Source organism: Eutrigla gurnardus (genome assembly GCF_963514095.1).
Source record: "Eutrigla gurnardus genome assembly, chromosome: 15".
NCBI classification, from domain to species: domain Eukaryota; kingdom Metazoa; phylum Chordata; class Actinopteri; order Perciformes; family Triglidae; genus Eutrigla; species Eutrigla gurnardus.
This window is the reverse complement of record NC_139938.1, coordinates 2,379,642-2,398,467: the sequence shown is the minus strand read 5'-3', so window position 1 is coordinate 2,398,467 and position 18,826 is coordinate 2,379,642. Positions and strand designations below refer to the sequence as shown.

The window sequence follows — 18,826 nt, the reverse complement described above, 5'->3', positions numbered from 1 at the left end:
ACTTGTACTTAACAAACAATAACAAAATAAATATATGTTGAAATGATATTACAGAGCAATGAATAGCTCCAACAAATAATAATTCTGCTTTGTTGTAAATGTTTATAATTGTGCTCATTTTAATTTCATTATATACTATTGTGTAGTTTAATCTACAAATATACATCATCTTCTATCATCGTATGAATGAACTATGGAAAGCAAAACATGTGGAGAACGTGAAGCCTCCCGGGCATTCGGGTTGCTGCAGTTCATCCGTGTGGCCGCTAGTGGCGCTGCTTGTCAGAATGCTAGTGAGTCAATCTGCCAACAGAACACACGAACAAGAGCCAGGAACAAGGAGCAATAACAAACAACCAAGCCTAGCAGCAAGCCAACGCAACTTTGGGAAAGCGAGCACACGGGCAAAGTGTGGCCTTTAAGGTGGACAACATATTATTGGCGTTTATACTACTAATACGTATGATACGATGTACACGGACTACAAAGAAGACACACAATAATCTGTCACGTAACTGGTATCTGCTAACACTAGCCAAACGTCAGCTAACCTTAATCCTTCCTGTCTTTGTCGTTTTCGAGTGGAGTTATGGTATTGTCGAAAGTAGCTATAGGACTTAAATAGAAATAACATTTACGGTGACGTGAGAAACTCAAGTGAGACGACTGGGTTTACATTACCACCCTCACGGTACCGATACTAGCAGGATACTAAGGTATGTCGCTTATTAAGTTACACACAATAACATTCCCTCGATAAGTTTTGGTTTGCTCTCGTGTATTTTTGTATTTGTATTGCATTGTACATTAACAATGTTGGAGGTTATAGCTAACCCGAAGATAATGACAGTCCGTCAGACTAGTTTAACGTAACTAATTATGGGTTAACCGCCTGGAATGAGTAACCCGGTTATTGTTTCTCGGTATGTGATGAGGAAACAACGTTAGCTAGTAGAGCTACCAACTAGCATTGCGACGAAAGCAACGCAGCTGCAGATTCTTACAAGTTACAACAACAAGCAATGTGTTGATTCAACACAAAGAATACCTCAACGTATTTTTGTTAGTAACGTTTACTTCGGTTTAATTGCTGTCTAGTACCATGGAGAAGTCTACATGTACTGCATGTAGGCCTAAGGACACGTGAATGTGTCCGTAATGATAGTGTTGTGCCTCCCAGCTCAAACCACCAGAGCATTGCACTAATTTTACTTTACACTCGCTGTCTGCTTCTCATACCTGGTTTTCTGTGCACTCATTACAGTCGCATGCCTTCAAAAGCAACAGCGTTAAGCAGATCTGGGGTCAAGACATTATTGCACTGTATTCATAGCAGCATGAGGGCCTATGAATATATATATAAGGAGCTTATTATATTTATATATTATAGTTTGATTATTTAAAATCAAACTGTTGGAGCAAAACGCTGTCAATTTAGTTTTAAGCATTCAGCCAGGTGGACAATCTCTAGATCTGGTCCACCCATGGCTACATGGCTGCAGAGTATTGCTGAATTACTGACCTGAATTAGAGTTCCTTAAGTGCTATTGGTTGTTATTATTACCAATTGTTATTTTTTAACAGACATGTTAATAACACGGATTAAGAGACTGTGATTGATTAAATACTTAATATTAAGAGTAAGCACCAAGAAAAACAAATGTATACACTTTTCTACAGACATTTATATTCTCACAATGTAACAGAATCATAATCACTTTCAAAAGTACTTGGCTTAGGTATGCTCTGATCCCCTGTGACAATAGAGTGCATGCTAATGCATGCTGGTGAGTGCCTTTACAGTTCCTTGTTTACATAACCATGGGATTATTTACAACGTTTTACAACCTGAATTGCCGATTTGCATTTGTATGTTAATCCAAGTTGTAATCAAACTCCTAGATCGGCTTCAACCTGAAACCTGAAGCATTTCCCCTGGTTGTAGCCAAGGATGGCTTGCCGTGGTGTGTGCTGCATGGAAGCTCGATTGAGTGTCCTCATACTGGTTTTCTGCAGCGTACTGGTTCCCACGCCTACACACGCCTATATCTATGCTGTAAGTAAGCTTTAGTTTTAAATATAATTCCTTCAATTCTGTTGACATTATGTCAGTTCTCATGCATATGTTGTTTTTGCAGCGTTATAGCAATATCACCTCCATGTTTGAAGACCTGCCTGCCTTGTTTGGATCCTCTCTTCCTAAGGATGGACTAAGGGTGAGTATTGGAGAAAGGGTGCTTTCATAAAAACTTGGGTTATTGTCCTTATCATGACTTTTTTTTTCTTCATGTGAAAGGGAGTTCTGATGGTGTCCCGCCCACTTAATGGCTGTACCGCCATAGATCCTCCTCCGCCATTGCCACCATCTAATGACAGCACCAAATACATCGCTCTCATCAGACGCTATGATTGCAATTTTGATATCAAGGTCAGTAAATGTTTGGGTGACATGGTGTTTTACTGTCTGTGAAACCGGTCTGATGTGAAGAACTGGTTTTCAGGTTTTGCACGCACAACAAGCCGGATTCAGTGCTGCAATCATTCACAACATGTACTCGGACACGCTGCTCAGTATGAACTACAGCAATGGTAATTCTCTTTCAATGAAATGTTCAAACTTCACACATTCGCATAATCTTAAGAAAATAGCTCAAATTTAAATCTTTTCTTTTTTCTTTATTTTCCAGAAACTATTGCAGAGGAAATTTCCATCTCCGCTGTATTCACCAGCTACTATGCCTCCCAAATTCTTAGGAATTTCATAATTCCAGAACAAGGGTAATTGAAACCATTTCTTTCAGGAATACATTTATGGATTTTTTTTCATGCTAAACAGCAATCTATACCTTACCAACCTTTAATGGTCAGCATTAGATATGTGCAGACCAATAGATACATTTTCAGTGCTAGTGCTCACGGTAATGCTGGTCTCTGCAGGGCCTATGTGATCCTGAAGCCAGAGTTTGCGTTTCCACTCTCGTATTACCTGATTCCCTTCACGGGAGTCGTTGGCATGATCATTCTTGCAATGTTTGTCGTCTTGGTGAGTATGCATGCAATGTGATGCCTCCCTGGTTGCTAATTTATTATATACATGCACATTCTTTAATACCCCTTTCTCAGATTTTTAAATTGACTGATTTGAATTCAAATTTAAATCATCAGATCATTTTCATAACATTTTTTTTTCTGTCATCCAAACTGATCACTTTAAACTATGGGTAGCGGAGGCAAGCCTTGAATATGATGCTTTGTATTTTAAAATAGTGACCTTATGGAGTTTCAGCAAACCTAGAGCCAGCTTATTATCCTCCATATGCTATATTTATTCAGAAGACACATCTTTGTATTGATCTTAAGGCCCTGAAAACCTATTTTTCATATCTGCTTACTGGTTACTGATGACGTGATTGGTAGGGTCCATGAGTTACACAAAAACCAAACCCGTGCATGTTGAGTGAGTATAATTTTCTTGCCATCAGTAACGTTGTGTATTTGTATTGCTCAGATAATACGATGTGTACAGTACAGAAAAAGGATGAGGAAAAACCGTTTGTCCAAGGAACAACTGAAGCGTATTCCAATCCACAAGTTCAGGAAAGGTAACAGGATTGCATCTTTTTCACTGTTAGCACGTTGTTTTTAATGATTTAACACCCAGTTGCAATGATCGAATTCTTTCCTGGGAATTGGAAGTATATGAAGTTTTTTCTATCATCGGTGGAGAACACAGATGAGATGTTTCTCAAGAATTGAGAAATAATATTTCACTTAAATATGAATTATTCAAGTTGATAATGTTTCTCCTCTGTTTTAGGGGATGATTATGATTTGTGTGCAATCTGTCTGGATGATTATGAAGAAGGAGACAAGCTGCGAGTTTTGCCTTGTTCACATGGTAAATATTTGATATAAGCTTTTAAACTATTTGAACACAATGTACATGAATGTGCCAACATTTTACCCCTACATTCATTCTACCCTACAATATTCAACTAAGTGGTCAAACTGTCCATAAAGCTAAATTATCGTTTTCCTTCAAACTTGAAATTGACAATTACTCCGACGCTGCGGCCCTCGTTGCTCACTGCCACCTTTTCTGCTCGTCAGCCTACCACTGCAAGTGCGTGGACCCGTGGCTCACACAGACCAAGAAGACGTGTCCCGTGTGCAAACAGCGCGTCACACGGAACAACCAGGAGCACTCGGAGTCCGAGTCTGAGGAGGAAACCGGAGGACGTGGGGAAGAAGAAGGACCGGAGGGCGAAGCGGACTCGGAGCGCACTCCTCTGCTTCGACCCTCCAACCCAGGATCCCCCTCAGGGAGTCCAGCAGCCTATGCAGCCACCACCACCACTACTGCCCAGTGTCTCGCCTCCCCCGCACACTGCGACTCACCCATCCTGGGTTATGAAGGCTACCACTCCCCCCTGGAGGACACGGACTCGGAAAGCGATGACGCCGGAGAGGACGTGCACCACACTGACGATGACACTGCTCAGCTCATTGGTAGGGATAGAGTGCAGATCTGATGGCTGGGCCGCAGCTGCAATGAGACTTCTTTTACCTAAAAGGGGTCTTTGTCTCATCGAGTGTGCTCAGTCTGTGCTTTCAAATACTTCACAGATTTGTGGTTAGCTAGACATTTAGTGTAACACAATCTTTTACCCAGTAACCAGAGGTCGTCTAAAGCACATGAAACACTTGCATTGATGCGTTTTACCACAATCCAGGATCAGCAACCCACCCCTATACACACATTCACTCCAGGACTCCTATTTGTCTGTAGACCTTTTTAATGCATTACAGTTTTACTTCAAAACTTAACCATGTGACGGAAACACTAAAGCTGCACAAAAAGAATAGGCCACTTAAATCTAACGTGCTGTATAAATAAGAGTGTGACACCTGTGTTGTTAAACAGAATGAATTGTGTGCTCACACTTCTATATTCTCTATGTAAGGTTTAAGTAAGCTTAGTGCAGTTGGAGTATCTTTGTTGTCTTAGTCATAATTGTTTTATATTTTTCCTTACAAGGATGTGCACATGGGGGAAATGTTTGTTCTTCTTTTCATCTTTGAATCCCTTTTTAGCTTCGCATTTTTTTAAAGCTATATTTCAGTTCTTTGAAATGACAGGTTTTTCTCAAATCCAGTTAATTACGCTATAATAGAAAATTGCAAAGATGTTATACATTTCTGCTGCTTTTATGTTGTTATGGATAATTATGTGTGGTCAGTCTAAGGAAAATATATCTAGATTTATCCAGTTTGTCAAGTTGAACAAACTCAGGTTTTTGGTCACAAATCAAAGGTCAGTCTTGTAAATTAATAACAGTGAGAATTAACAGGGTTTGGTCTTATGAATTGTTTTAGCTTATTAAATCGGTAAAATGCAAATTCCTGAATATTTAATGGGTGTTTTTCCAGTTTTATAACCAACAGAATGATAAAATGATGAACGGTGGGACCCTGGAGGTGTTTTTTTGGAGAAAATGAGCTTTGCCTTATATTGGTCTTGATATAAATGTGTATGTTTAATGTTTGGAAATTGAAGGGACGGGTTTCACACTACTTTGTTTTCCTTTTGTCTAGTTTATATTTAATACTGCTGGTTAGAAAGCTTTGATTTATTTGTTCCTTTGTCTGTAAATGTTCTCCACATTTGTTTTTTATAGTGACACAAGAAAAAGGCAGCCTATGTTTCCACAGGTTTTGTGCTCATAATGATACAGATGCCATGCTTGATTTGCACCAGAAAATTTGGAAAAGCGGCTGTCGAACAAGATATGGTTTCTTCCTTTCTTTTATAAAATAACCTGAATGTGCTCACACTGTTGAAATAATAGAAAGAGCAGCACAAATGGAAAAGTTGTTGAAAAAAAGCCTAACTGTTTTACTGCTCCGAATAAATGCACAGTGTTGACCTTCACCCGACATTGTAAATTCATAGCAGAAATTATTGTATTTAATGTATGATGACCTTACAGAGTGTGGATATTTGTAAGCACTGTACAAGTTTCGCCACACTCCCGGTTAGCCAAGACGGGATTGTACAAATGTGATCGTGTTTCCTGTGCGTTGGTTTTGCATTGCTCCACCACAGTCAGAGAAAATCTGTAATCTGTTGTTGAAGTGGATGGTTACTGTCATCTGTGGAAAGAAATAGTGCTCCAATTTTTTTAACAATTGTTGTATACGTTAAAATACCAATGTTGTAGTGTATAACCTCAACCTGAATGTCAACATGATGCATAAACATTCTGTGTCTGAGGATTAGTTTTCAGCGAGGGGACACTGAAATCATAACATTCCATCTTCATATTCTACTGATGATTGATTAGAAGACCCAGCACTATAGATATTGGATTGGGACTCCTTGGCAATAGTCTGTATTGTAAAACAGAACCATGTTTTATCCTTTTTGCAGTATAATTCAAATGACTTTGTACTGTACTTTTTTTGCTCTATACGTCTCAATTTTAGAGACAAATGAAAGAAATGGAAAGATATAATCCCCAAATGATTTTGATTTTCTTCTTCTGTTAGAATGTGCCTAGTTTATCACACTTAAGTAATAAATGTACAGTGTCAATTATGATTTTCATGTATAAAGCAGGTTTGAGAATCCGTAGGATGTCTGAACACAGTCTGCGGAAAGCTGCATTTAATGTGTGATTTGTGGAAGAATAAATGATATTGAAGCGTGGCTGTGCTGCTATTGTTGTTAACTTTTCTTACACTGGCCAATTATCATACATGGCTTTATTTTAAAATAAGAAAAATCCAAAGCAAATCATTTCCAAATGGGTATGTTTAAGCAAATGTTCTAACATATCTTTGAAATGTATAAATAATCAAGATTGAAATCATGATAATATACTGATAATATCTATATTCTCTACTGAGAGGAATAAATATATTTTTTAGTTTTGATATTTTCTTCAGTTTCTGGCACTATTATGCTGAGCCATGATTTAAAGATTTCGTTAATAATTCAATTCTGATCCCCCACTTTATACCAGTGGGTGGCGGTAATGTTTCTTTTTGTTATTCGCTTACCGCCGCCAAACAGCCAGAAGAAGACACGGGGGCGGAAGTGGCGAAGGAGAGGAAAACCACGCATATCATCCAAGCAAGTAACAATTACTAAGGTATCTGTGTGCTCTTGCATCGTATCAAGTGTGGCCAAACTAGCAGGAGAGTTGTCGTTCTCTAATTTGACGAAGAAAGTGGTGGTCTCTTGAATAAAACGGAATAAAACGTTTATTTACTAGTTACCTAACGTAGCCTTTAGGCTAACGCTAGCTAACTCAACCGACAATAACTCCCCTTTGTTTCGACTTGAGGAGCCACACCTTTATCACCACATGTGTTGCAGCTTTTCATCTCATAATCATAAGAACTGTGGGTATCTAAGTTGTACGCTGTCAGTGAGTGGTGTTGTTCAGGACGGAGCTAAAACTACGCTAGCCGTCTCTGCAGGCCAGTGTCCTCCTCGCCGCTTCGGCTATTGTTTCTCCCAACCGTGTTATTTATGAGGTCAAATGGCACAAATTAATGTAAATTGATATATTTCGCGTCGCAAATCACTGGCCAGGTATGTTTTCTGCGCGTGTTAGCTTTGCTAAAGTCAGGCTATTTGTAATAAGCATGTCCTCCTGTCTACGCTGTTTATGGAAATTGATGTAATCTCACCTTTTAGGTTAACAACAATCTCTACAAAATGTGACTAACATATGCGCTGTTTTCCTCATGTAGATGGGAGACAGTGACGATGAGTACGACCGCAGGAGAAGGGACAAATTCCGACGGGAGAGAAGCGACTATGACCGTTCAAGAGAGAGAGAAGACCGACGCAGAGACGACTGGAACGACAGGTAGACACCAAACACATCTCGCCTCCACCGACCAACACCGTGACACTACACAGCGTGCTCTCCAGCTCAGTGGAACTGAGTTTGGCGATCATATTTGTTTAACATGGGTGTTTCTTTCCGGTTATCTGAAATCCGTCTTCCAGAGAGTGGGACCGGGGCCGGGAACGACGTAACCGCGGCGAGTACCGGGATTATGACAGAGGTCGTAGGGAGAGATTCACCCCGCCCAGACACGACATGAGTCCTCAGCAGAAACGCATGAGAAGAGACTGGTGAGATCAGCTGCAGCACAAATCCACGATCTTTGTCTGCGACTCTGCTGTTGCTTACGCTCTGTTCCCCGTCCCCGGCAGGGATGACCACGGTGGAGATCCGTACCGTGGAGGTTATGACCTGGGTTATGGTGGTGGAGGGGGGCCCAGCTATGGCCCACCACAGCATTGGGGTCATCCCGACTTGCACCTGATTCAGCCTCATCATGGCATCCCCATTCAGGCGAGGTGAGAAGCTAAATGTTGTTTTAAACTAATGGATTTGGTATTAACTTTCTAAAAATTCATGCAACTATTAGATATGCCACTTTGTGAATGTAGATACAATTTCAACAAAATATGTGTCCCGAAAAAAAAAATAGACATTTGACAATAAGAACGAAGTTTTGTGAAGTATGCAGCGATCTACAGAGGAGTTTAAATTAAAAAGACAGGAGAGAGAACATACATGCAGCACAGTCAGTGTTTTTTGTTCTCTCATCAAAGTTACTGCATAGAATAGAAAAAGTCACTAGTTTTGTTAGTCCGCCCAGAGCTCCATCCAACTCGTCTCTCTTCCTTTAGGCTCGGTAACATCCATGACATGGATTTGGGTCCACCGCCTCCCATAATGAAGAGCTTTAAGGAGTTCCTGTTATCCCTGGATGATTCTGTGGATGAGACTGAGGCAGTCAAACGCTACAATGAGTACAAGATCGACTTCCGCCGGCAGCAGATGCAGGACTTCTTTTTGGCTCATAAAGATGAAGAGTGGTACGAAATCAGTTGTCTTTACTAATAATGAACATTAGTAGGTTTTAATGTAGTTGCGCGATGATCATTCTTTTCATTGAACTCTACTATAGTGATTTCATCTGTAGTTATCACCAATGTTTTACAGATCCTCACCTTGATCATATTTCATTATTATTTTAGGTGTAATTGCTTTTTTAATAACAAACTAATAGGCCAGGCCTGGTCCTAAGGTGGGTGTATCATGGGGAATTTTGGTAGTTACATTTATTTGATGGCTAATAAGTCAAGATGATAAAATACCCCCACTTGACCATTTTTGCCCAGGTTCAGTTGCTTGCCAAATAACTGAAGGGCAGCTCCGTGTAGTCGGACCAGGCTCACACTAGTTTGTTACTAAGGACTTATTTTCCACAGATTTGATATTATAAAAGAAGAAAATCAACCCACATGCAACCTTTAGAACATAAATATAAATGTTTGATTATAAATGCATTGTAAGATTTGGACAGCGGTTTCCTGAGGTGATGATAGAACCTTGTCAGACATGAATATACATACATAAGCATGTAAATATATAATAGTATGGATCTCTAAATTCTATTCACAAACATGCAACTGAAATGTGAAAGTCATTTTTTTTCGTTCAGCTACGTGTAACTTTGACCAGAAAGTCATCTTCATTGTTTGGGTTGATTTTCTTCATCTTATTTGGTCATTTAAAGAGTCACAGTTATGTAATGCCTGTTAATGCTTATTACTTATTTCACAGGTATCATGCACAATTGTTCTGTTTTGCCATAACCTCATTTTTCTTCCCTTCCTACTACTACGTTGACGACGTTCTTTTGAAGATGAGAAAAAGTGGAACTCATCAGCAAGAATCGGTGTTAGACAGCAAGGGCATGCACTGCGCACAATGCAGTTGCTCTTAGACACACAGTACCAGGGATTTTAGATAGACAGTCAAGTTATCATTCGCGCATGGAGATTTTTTTTTTCTTTTATGCTTTTTCTACGCTACTTTCTTTTTCTATTCGGATCAAATCGAATCCCAAAACCGAATTTGTGTGTAAACAGACACACCATTGGGGTGAAGTGGAGCGCATTTTCACAGAAGATACCCCCTCTCTGTATTTATTTGTTAATAAACTGGCAGAGCAAAAGGTAACTGTAGTCCACTCAATGATCAACATTTTGAATGTGAAATTCTGAATGTGAATGCTTTATTTCATAATCTGTTGTTTTTTCCTTATTTTTTGGTGAGTTAATCAACATTTTTCACAATTGTGCAATAATTAGCAGTAATCACTAATATTCAATACATCAAAACATACACACACTAAATGATCTAACACATGGACTAGACTAAACGCAACACAGAAATCTTAAATTCCAAACAAACAACCATCTCTTTGTTTGTTCAAAATATGGTAAATAGAAATTGTAATGTGCACGTAAATCATATTTCTCAATCCTTTGTCACAGTTGCAAAATAGACGTATTATATGTATTTGTTTTCTAACGTTTACATCCCGTTCATCCCAACCCCCGTCATTCCCTCCCCACTTTTTTGTGGACCCTGACTCTGGACACAGGTTCAGGTCCAAGTATCACCCAGACGAGGCCAGCCGACTTAAAGCAGAGGCCCAGAGTGCCCTGCACAACCGTCTGAATGTCTTCACGTTCCTGATGGAGAACAACTGGTTTGATAATGTCTCCCTGGACATTGAACAGACCCCAGTCATCATCAAGGTTCTGGATGCGGGTGAGACTTAAATTATGTGCTTGTACCTAAAGAAAAGCCACCGTCTTCAGCTGTATTCTGAACCACATGCCCTCTTGCCTGCCTTCAGCTGTGATAAAGATGGAGGGAGGGACGGACCATGATCTTCGTATCTTGGACCTGCCATCTGAAGAGGAAGAAGAAAGGGAGAAGTCCGCATCTGTTTCTGGGGGCGGCGAACCTCCCAAAAGAGAAGACCTCAAAACCCAGGACGGTGACCGTAAACCTTCATCAGAGAAGGACAAAAATGAGAAGGTATGTTGTGATCCCGTCAGTCTTCGCCAGGCAGCAGAGATTTCACAGTGCGGTGTTGATGACAGTAAAGTGTGTTACAGGACGAGGGCGACTCTGCCAGCACAGAAAGAGCTGCTGCAACAGAAGGGGAGGCTGTGAAAGAGGAGGCGGAGACGGAAGCTGCTAAAGAAGAGATGCCCGAACCCAAGAAGGTGTGTTTTCATTATTGAACTGATTTGCTCACAAAAGACAGAAGTTAACCAAATAGCCTTAATTGTTCTAATTCTTTATTTATCAGCCGAGAAGAAAGAGGAAGCGCAGCGGAGACAGCGACGAAGGTAGCGCCTCAGAGAGCGAGTCTGACTCGGACTCGGACTCCAATTCCAACTGCTCTGATAAACCCGTGAAGAAGGAAGAGGTGGAAGACAAGGATGAGGAAGAGGAGGGTGAAGGTGAGGAGTCAAATTCATAGCGTCTTCATTTGTTATCTTCAGACGGACTGTACTATGTCTGCTCCCAGTATTTTCAACTCATATTTTTGGCTCATCTATCTCATCAAATGATGAAGAGGAGAAACCAAAGGAGAATATGGAAGAGGAGATCAAAGAAGAAAAGAAACCAAAGGATGACTCTCCCAGACCGCGGCCTCTCCACAGGACCTGCTCTCTGTTCATGAGGAGCATCGCTCCCACTATTTCCAAGGCCGAGATCATTGCTGTGAGTTGAACCCAGATGTCAGTGTTAACGGTCTGTGACCTGGAGAACCACTGAGGGCACGGCTTGCTTCTTTGTTTAAAGATCCGTTTATATTTTCCTCCCTCAGCTTTGCCGACGATACCCTGGCTTTCTGCGTGTGTGCTTGTCTGACCCCCATCCAGAGCGCAGGTTTGTTTAAAAATAAATAAATAAATAAATGTAAGCTTCTTACTCTGAAAATGATGAGTTGGATTAATTTGGTCACATGTTGTGTGAAGCAGGAGATTAAATGAACACGGTGCCCTTGGTTTTTGCCCAGGTTCTTTAGACGTTGCTGGGTGACGTTTGACCGTAGCGTCAACATCAAAGAGGTTTGCTGGAACCTTCAGAATATTCGAGTAAGTGTGCCGGTCTCCGGTATATGATATTATTTATGTGTTGAGGTTTTTTTGTTTGTGAATTACTGGTTTTGGACTTTAAATCCATGCCTTAATGCTAATGTTGTTTTCCCCTCTTTTTCATTTTCTTTTATCATGATGAAATCCCTTGAACATTTTTGTCAGACAATCAAAGGTGCAGTGATAGCTGTTATATTAAAAAAACATTAATCTCAAGATACTGGGATCAAGGGAGCCTGGGATTGTCCTCCACTGTGTTTGTTACTTGTTTAATCTTCTAAATAGCAGATGAGACCATTTGAACTCTGTTTAACTCTTCACTTTCACAGCTGCGAGACTGTGAACTGGCTCCAGGAGTGAACAGGGACCTGGCCCGGAGGGTGCGCAATATTAATGGTATCACTCAGCACAAGCAGGTGCTCCGCAACGACATCAAGCTGGCTGCCAAGCTCATTCATGCCTTGGATGAGAAAGGCGACCTGTGGAGCATCAAGTCCCAGGAAGAGAGACACGGAGAGAGCACAGAGGTACAGCACTAGTCGTCAGTAAAAATGGAAACAGGCTGTCCTCTTATGATCTTGCTATAACCAAATTATTCATCTACGTTGTGGTTTGTGATTTCCAAAGTTGCCGGCTCAGAACCCCATCTTGAAGAACATCACCGATTACCTCATAGAGGAGGTGAGTGCTGAGGAGGAGGAGCTCTTGGGCTCCGGCAGTGGGATGGAGTCTGAGGAGAACGCCAAGGAAGGAAACCCTGCAGAGACGACTGTGGAGAGGGATGACAAGCTAGCCAAGGTTTGGCTCTCGTAATTATGTATACAGTTCTCAATTTACATGCAGCGCAATCCCCAGTCAAAACAATGCATCGTAACTGTTCTGTATCTGTTTATGAAAGCAGATTCATTGTCTTACTTTTATCCTCGACGTTATACCTGCAACGCACATCACTGGCTAAAACTGGTTAGTTTTTCAAAATAAAATCTTCACATTTGGTCAAACTTGACAAGTTTTTTTGCATTTACCTCATTCCAGGTTTTGGACCGTCTGATCTTGTATCTGCGTGTTGTGCATTCAATTGACTACTACAACACGTGTGAATACCCCAGTGAGGATGAAATGCCCAATCGCTGTGGCATGATCCATGTACGAGGACCCATCCCTCCTAACCGCATCACACATGGAGAAGGTCAGTGTGTTGGGAACATGAACGCATGCACAGAAAGTAGATCATATATAAACGTGTGTTCTTGTTCAGCCTTGTGAGCTGGAGTTGAAATGTATCTTTAATGTACATTTCTCTGCTGCAGTGCAACAATGGCAGAAGATGATGGAGGAGAAGCTGAGTCCCTTATTTAGTTTAAAAGAAATCCTGTCTGAGGAAGAGGCGGGGAAGATGGGCCGCAAGGATCCCGAGGAGGAGGTGGAGAAGTTTGTGAATGCCAACACTCAAGAGCTGGGGAAGGACAAGTGGCTCTGCCCACTAAGCGGCAAGAAATTTAAGGTGAGTGGTTGTACAGCACACGCTGAGCTGTCATGATCTGGTCTTGACGATTTCTTCTCGTGTTCTTCCCATTTGATGCGTTGTCATTCACCGCTTCGCTCTTGATGCCAACACCTTTTTGTATTTCAAATTAATTTCAAGGGCCCCGAGTTTGTACGGAAGCACATCCTGAACAAACATGGGGACAAAATTGAAGAAGTGAAAAAGGAAGTGGTGTTCTTTAATAATTTCCTAATGGATGCCAAGAGACCATCGCTGCCAGAGCTGAAACTTCCTCCTCTTCCAGTTCCAGGTCAAGGTGGACACACCATTCCTACCTAATCAACTCAGATACTCACAATGAAAGCTTTAGGTTGTAAAGTTTGACAAAACATGAACTCTTTTTTCTCCGGTTGGTTTTGTCCTACAGGTTTGCTTTCTCCCAGCATGCCATTTCCACCTCAAGTTCCTCAGGGTCCAATGGGCTTTGGGCAGCCTCGCCCACCACTGATGGGCTACGGTGGTGAGTTCACTGACTCAGTGCTTTTTGAGTTTATTTGAAATGGCTTTGTCAGTCAGAACGCTACTTCTGAGGTGATTGCGAGTCCTTGTTTTCAACAGGTGGACCTCCCTACCCCCCCAACCAATATGGAGGAGGTGGAGGAGGAGGCAGAGGCAACTACGACAATTTCCGCGGACAAGGTGGCTACCTGGGGAAGCCACGCAACCTCAGGTGAGACCACTGTACGTGTGATCTTTATTTTGCTTTCAGTGGTCTCTATTTCCTGCTATTGGAGAATTTTCAGCCTCTTTTTTTTTTTTTTTTTTAATCATTTCTATTCTTTTTTTTCCTCGGGTCTTTCCTCCTCACACTCTCAACCATCTCAGAATGTCCCGCGGTGATCCACGCAACATCGTTGAATATCGTGACCTGGATGCTCCAGATGACATGGACTTCTTTTAGAAGGTTTCCGTCTTTGCTCGTGTCGTGTTCTTGTTGCTTTTTGAAGTCATGAAATTGTTTCTTTTCCCTTATATTTCATTTTGTAATTATTAAGCAACAAGAGCAAACTTCTGCTGTAAACTGATTTCTCAATAAAGTATTGACCAAGCCACATTAACGTGTATTTAATTATTTTCTCAAAAAAATCACATTTTGGGATCAGAACGAGGCAATGATACAGGAAAGCAGCCAGTCTGATTTGAAAGGACAAGATGGTGATGAGCAGATTTATCAGGAATGTATGACACCTGCATTTAAGAGCTTGAGGTTGGCATGACACTGAACACGTTCTATTTTGACAAAAAGCATGTGCATTTGTGCTCATGATTTTCTTTTGGTGAAGAAAGGTTGCCCTCTGCTGGATAAACCATTGAATTACATGCTGGCCATTTCATTTGACACAGCTGCCAACCAGAGAACTGCAGAGGGCTTGCAGTGAAAAATAACATAACCACCATGTACAAATAGTCCAGTTATGAATGAAATGTCAAAGTCCTCATTCTGATGGTGGTCCTATTGTTGGTCATAGTCTCATTTTTTTATTGGGATCTCATTTACACACAATAAATGCAGCAGCAGGATTACTTTTAAAAAGCATGCAAACACATAACACAGGCGATAATTTATTACAGCTATTGTGTGATCACATTAGAAATGCACCAGTCTTTTACATTTGTTGTGAGAAGATGGCACACCAACACTTCAGTGTTTTCACTTCTTTGTGAACGCACACTCCCACATCACATCTTAAATTATTTAAACCACACATTCCTGTTAAATATTTTCATATACAGTACAGGATGGGGGGTAGGGGGGGATCAATGTATTGTTTCTGGTCGCGTTCACCCCCCCCCCCCCCAGTTTAGGGTGAGCCCCTTTAAAAGCAGCCAGTAAAGAAATGTCTAAATGATCCGAAGCTCGTGACTCTCAGCAAGTCCACAGCTGATCTTGTGTTCATGGAACAACTTGGTGAGCCCCTCCATGTAAAGGCTATGATAGTGATCCACCTCCTCCTCAGTAGGTGTGACACACTTAGGCACTGAGATTGGACTTCCCACTGGAAGAAGCAGAGCGTTAGAATAAAACAAATAAAACCACCTCAGCACAGGAAGTTAGGCTCAACTCCACAGTAATGAAACACTCACCCACAGTGGTGATCGGACTCTTGTAGGGTAGGAATGCCATGTGCTCGCCAACAAATAGACACGGGGCGAAACCCATAATCTTTTTAAACAGGTCCTGTAACCTCCGACCTAGACCGCCTTCTGAGAAAACCACCTGCTGAAAGAGCTCGTTCTCCCCAAAGGAGTAAACGGGCACCAGATCGGCCCTGTGGGAGATCAGCACAGATTACGTCGGCGTTGTGGGAGGCTGGCTACATGTGAGTCCACGGATTATTTCCTACGTGTTTTTACGAGTGCTCTCACCCAAGTTCCAGGGCCACCCTGACAAATCCCTTTCTCTGCTTCATGACCACTGTGTTGACTCCAGGAGAGGATGCCAGAGACTCAGCAGCGCCCCCTATCACAATCACCACTGCATTTCCCTTGCCACTTTTTGAAAGGAGGTGGACAAGGCTCGGTTTGCTGACTGGATGAAGGCCTGATCAGACAAAGTAAGGCAGTAACAGTCACGTGGAGATATTGTTTGTCTTCAATGTGCAGTCTCAGTCATCTTTCAAAAAGGTTTAAAGGTTTGATGTCAATAGTCCTAGTTGTATCCCATTGTTATAAATACCTGTAAACATTAAATACTCCCTTAAGAGCGGGATCCTGAAAAGTCCTGCCAGTATGGCCAGGGATGCTTGTACACCCGGGAACGCCTCGGTGAAGCCACAGCTGTCTGTGCTGAAGCAGGTAAAGGCTCCGGCGCTCATGATACCATGTGGATGACAACCTAAGATGTAGTTTTTGTTTGGGTTCAGCTCGGCTGTCTTCACCATCTGTGTGAGCGAGAAAAGAAGGATTGACAGAGTTGATCGTAGTCAATCTCTGCAGTTAATAAAACCAAACGACCAAATTAATTAACTCATTCCAATGAGAGATTTAAAAGGTTCATGCTCATTACAAAAAGGGTTTTATCTCAGAGATGTATTGCCATAAATATGTAATTCTGCCATGATGAAGAAGAGCAGCAGGCTTTTGTTTCTAAATAGTTATACTGCTGGCCAGCCACACTGAATCACTGTCACATCCATCAAAACCAAGTTTAATCAAACCAGCTGAGAACAAGCTGATGGAGGTGAAATATTCAAAGTGGACTTACTTTGACAGGGAAAAAGTCTCTGAGATGCTCCCATACCTTCCACTTCCTCACAAATGTCCTACTCCTGCCCCCTGGTGGAGAAATTAGAAATATCTCATAGTACACACTAACTGTAGGGTTAGAATGCAGTATGTTGTCATAGTGTATCATTTGCAGTTAGTAAAAACAACAAAACAAAAAAAACAACAGGCTGTGACCCAATCCCATACTACACAACTCATTGTAGTGTGTTCACACGGGAAAAGTGACGAAATGACCTTTACTCAAAACTGTTGACAGTGTAAACACACAAAGGAAGTGACAAAAACTATAACCAGTTGTGTATGGCAGTAAACCAGGAACACATCAGAAAACAAACAAGATTATAATATACTTGGAAAAATGGTCATTCCATGTGAAAACAGCCAATAATGGGGTACCATATGACCATTTGAATATCAAGTGCCACGCCCTTTTTTGACACATTGGAATTTCACATTTCATTTTTGGGCATTTTTGGAGGCCCATAACTTCTGTTCTAATAGTGATAGAAGGCTGAAAATGTGTAAGTTCATTGTAATGTGTACTACACAATTCTGCAGGCAGAATCAACATTCCTTACTGTTTGGGTGAGAGGTGGGTCACCAAATTCTTAAAACATTTTGACGGCATGTGGGATTTTTCACTTTTTGGAATATATCTGTATATATATAATTGGGACACACAACTGATATTTAATGACTCAATGTAAAATATTATTATTTTTGGGACGTTCACAAAGCCGTTTCACCATCATCCATCATTTGTTTTAATGATTTCCAGCTGTCTGTCTGTCCATCAACAACAGACTAAAAAATAAATAATGTAGCATACATTCTGACATTTTAAAATGTATTTTGCCACACCTCCACTACAGGGCCTGCTTCTAATTAGTATTTACTATAGTATGGAATTAAGACACAGCTCATGCTTTTTCAATGTTGGATGCTGGAATGATTTCCTTTACCTCTTTCAGGGGTTTGCCAGTCCATCACCAGCCATATAAAGTAGAGAGTGCAGAGCGGCCATAAGGAGGTGAACATAAGGTACACCATCAAGATAATACAGCTCACTCCTGAAGTTGTTGTTCCATGTTGGAGAACCCCAGAGTTCACGTGTTAGAGGTACAGGAGTCATGTTAGATTAGCTCAGATAAAAAAGGGAATGCAGTGTCATGTTATAAAAACAAAAAAAAAAGGATTAATGTAGTGGGATCTTACCTAAGAAGAGAAAGGAAAGTACCCATTGCAGAGTACTTACTATCTCTAAGAACTTCTTCCACTGAGTTTTTCCTTTAGTCATTCCTGAAACCTGGAAGCCATAACATTTATTTTCAGCAATCGATAACATATAAAACGGGGCTTTCATTCAATAAAAAGGTCATGGGTGTATAAATCATATAATTTACGCCTGTAGAGGCGACAAAAGTTGCTTTATCTGAGATAATGAAATTTGTGATCGGCGTCTTCATGGTAATGATCAGATTGCATCAGTAATGAGCAGCTTTTGCTCTTAATCCTCCTTAAGGGAAGTCAAAGGTTTAAAAATGTGCAATGCAGGCAGCAGCCTGATGAAATGTTCTTACTTATGAAGAACCTTTACCTTTTAATCTGCTGACGAATAAAACATACCAGCCAAGCATGTACGACCACAAAGACAAGATCAAATAATGTATCATCACACCACTTAGCATAAAACTTAATACTTTACCTTATTTGAGTTTATTCCCAAGTTAAATTTGAATGGATGCTGATTCACCAGTTGAAGAAAAGCAGCACATGCAGGACGCACTTTGACCAGATCATGTAAAGCTGCTGATAACAAATCCACTCCCCCGATACTTTGACACAAGCAAGCAATGTCAGAGATGAAGCAACGTTTTATAGTTGCTTTTATATTGGTTCTGCAAAGCGTCACCTGGACATGCACCAATCCCATGTCCAGGTCAGTAGTGTGTGTCCCTTTTGTTATTGGTCACTTTAGTGGCCAAAGCGTGTATAGTGTCCATCACTTCTAATGGTGTTATTCAACTTAACACTCAAATACAAATCTCAAAAGG

At 41.0% G+C, this 18,826-nt stretch overlaps 3 protein-coding genes across 8 annotated transcripts; 2 read left to right on the top strand and 1 right to left on the bottom strand.

Annotated features, from left to right (window-relative positions):
* Nucleotides 1–296: 296 nt before the first annotated feature.
* Nucleotides 297–6,709, top strand: rnf167 (ring finger protein 167). Of its 2 annotated transcripts, none has more exons than XM_084028106.1 (10): nucleotides 297–423; nucleotides 1,903–2,056; nucleotides 2,139–2,216; nucleotides 2,297–2,428; nucleotides 2,502–2,589; nucleotides 2,688–2,778; nucleotides 2,938–3,043; nucleotides 3,509–3,602; nucleotides 3,818–3,898; nucleotides 4,111–6,709. In XM_084028106.1, the coding sequence occupies exons 2-10, from the start codon at nucleotides 1,952–1,954 to the stop codon at nucleotides 4,530–4,532; spliced, it is 1,197 nt and encodes a 398-aa protein (XP_083884232.1). In that variant the 5' UTR covers nucleotides 297–423; nucleotides 1,903–1,951; the 3' UTR covers nucleotides 4,533–6,709. The 2 variants fall into 2 exon arrangements, with proteins under 2 accessions (XP_083884232.1, XP_083884233.1); XM_084028107.1 differs by having other exon boundaries at nucleotides 351–716.
* Nucleotides 6,710–7,080: 371 nt separating this feature from the next.
* On the top strand, nucleotides 7,081–14,596 carry srrt (serrate RNA effector molecule homolog (Arabidopsis)). Of its 5 annotated transcripts, none has more exons than XM_084029723.1 (20): nucleotides 7,081–7,154; nucleotides 7,762–7,880; nucleotides 8,024–8,152; nucleotides 8,234–8,380; nucleotides 8,717–8,905; nucleotides 10,483–10,652; nucleotides 10,741–10,925; nucleotides 11,006–11,116; nucleotides 11,203–11,356; nucleotides 11,473–11,621; nucleotides 11,728–11,789; nucleotides 11,920–11,998; nucleotides 12,328–12,525; nucleotides 12,626–12,796; nucleotides 13,034–13,187; nucleotides 13,309–13,502; nucleotides 13,644–13,794; nucleotides 13,912–14,004; nucleotides 14,103–14,214; nucleotides 14,370–14,596. In XM_084029723.1, exons 2-20 carry the CDS (start codon nucleotides 7,762–7,764, stop codon nucleotides 14,443–14,445), a joined length of 2,643 nt encoding a protein of 880 aa, XP_083885849.1. In that variant the 5' UTR covers nucleotides 7,081–7,154; the 3' UTR covers nucleotides 14,446–14,596. The 5 variants fall into 5 exon arrangements, with proteins under 5 accessions (XP_083885849.1, XP_083885851.1, XP_083885848.1 ...); XM_084029725.1 differs by having other exon boundaries at nucleotides 14,103–14,225; XM_084029722.1 differs by having other exon boundaries at nucleotides 13,644–13,800.
* Nucleotides 14,597–15,380: 784 nt separating this feature from the next.
* Nucleotides 15,381–18,111, bottom strand: mogat3b (monoacylglycerol O-acyltransferase 3b). The gene is made up of 7 exons (XM_084029404.1): nucleotides 17,988–18,111; nucleotides 17,735–17,842; nucleotides 16,750–16,820; nucleotides 16,222–16,426; nucleotides 15,912–16,086; nucleotides 15,630–15,814; nucleotides 15,381–15,541 (listed from the first exon to the last, which is right to left on the bottom strand). Exons 1-7 carry the CDS (start codon nucleotides 18,067–18,069, stop codon nucleotides 15,387–15,389), a joined length of 981 nt encoding a protein of 326 aa, XP_083885530.1. The 5' UTR covers nucleotides 18,070–18,111; the 3' UTR covers nucleotides 15,381–15,386.
* Between the last annotated feature and the right edge of the window lie 715 nt (nucleotides 18,112–18,826).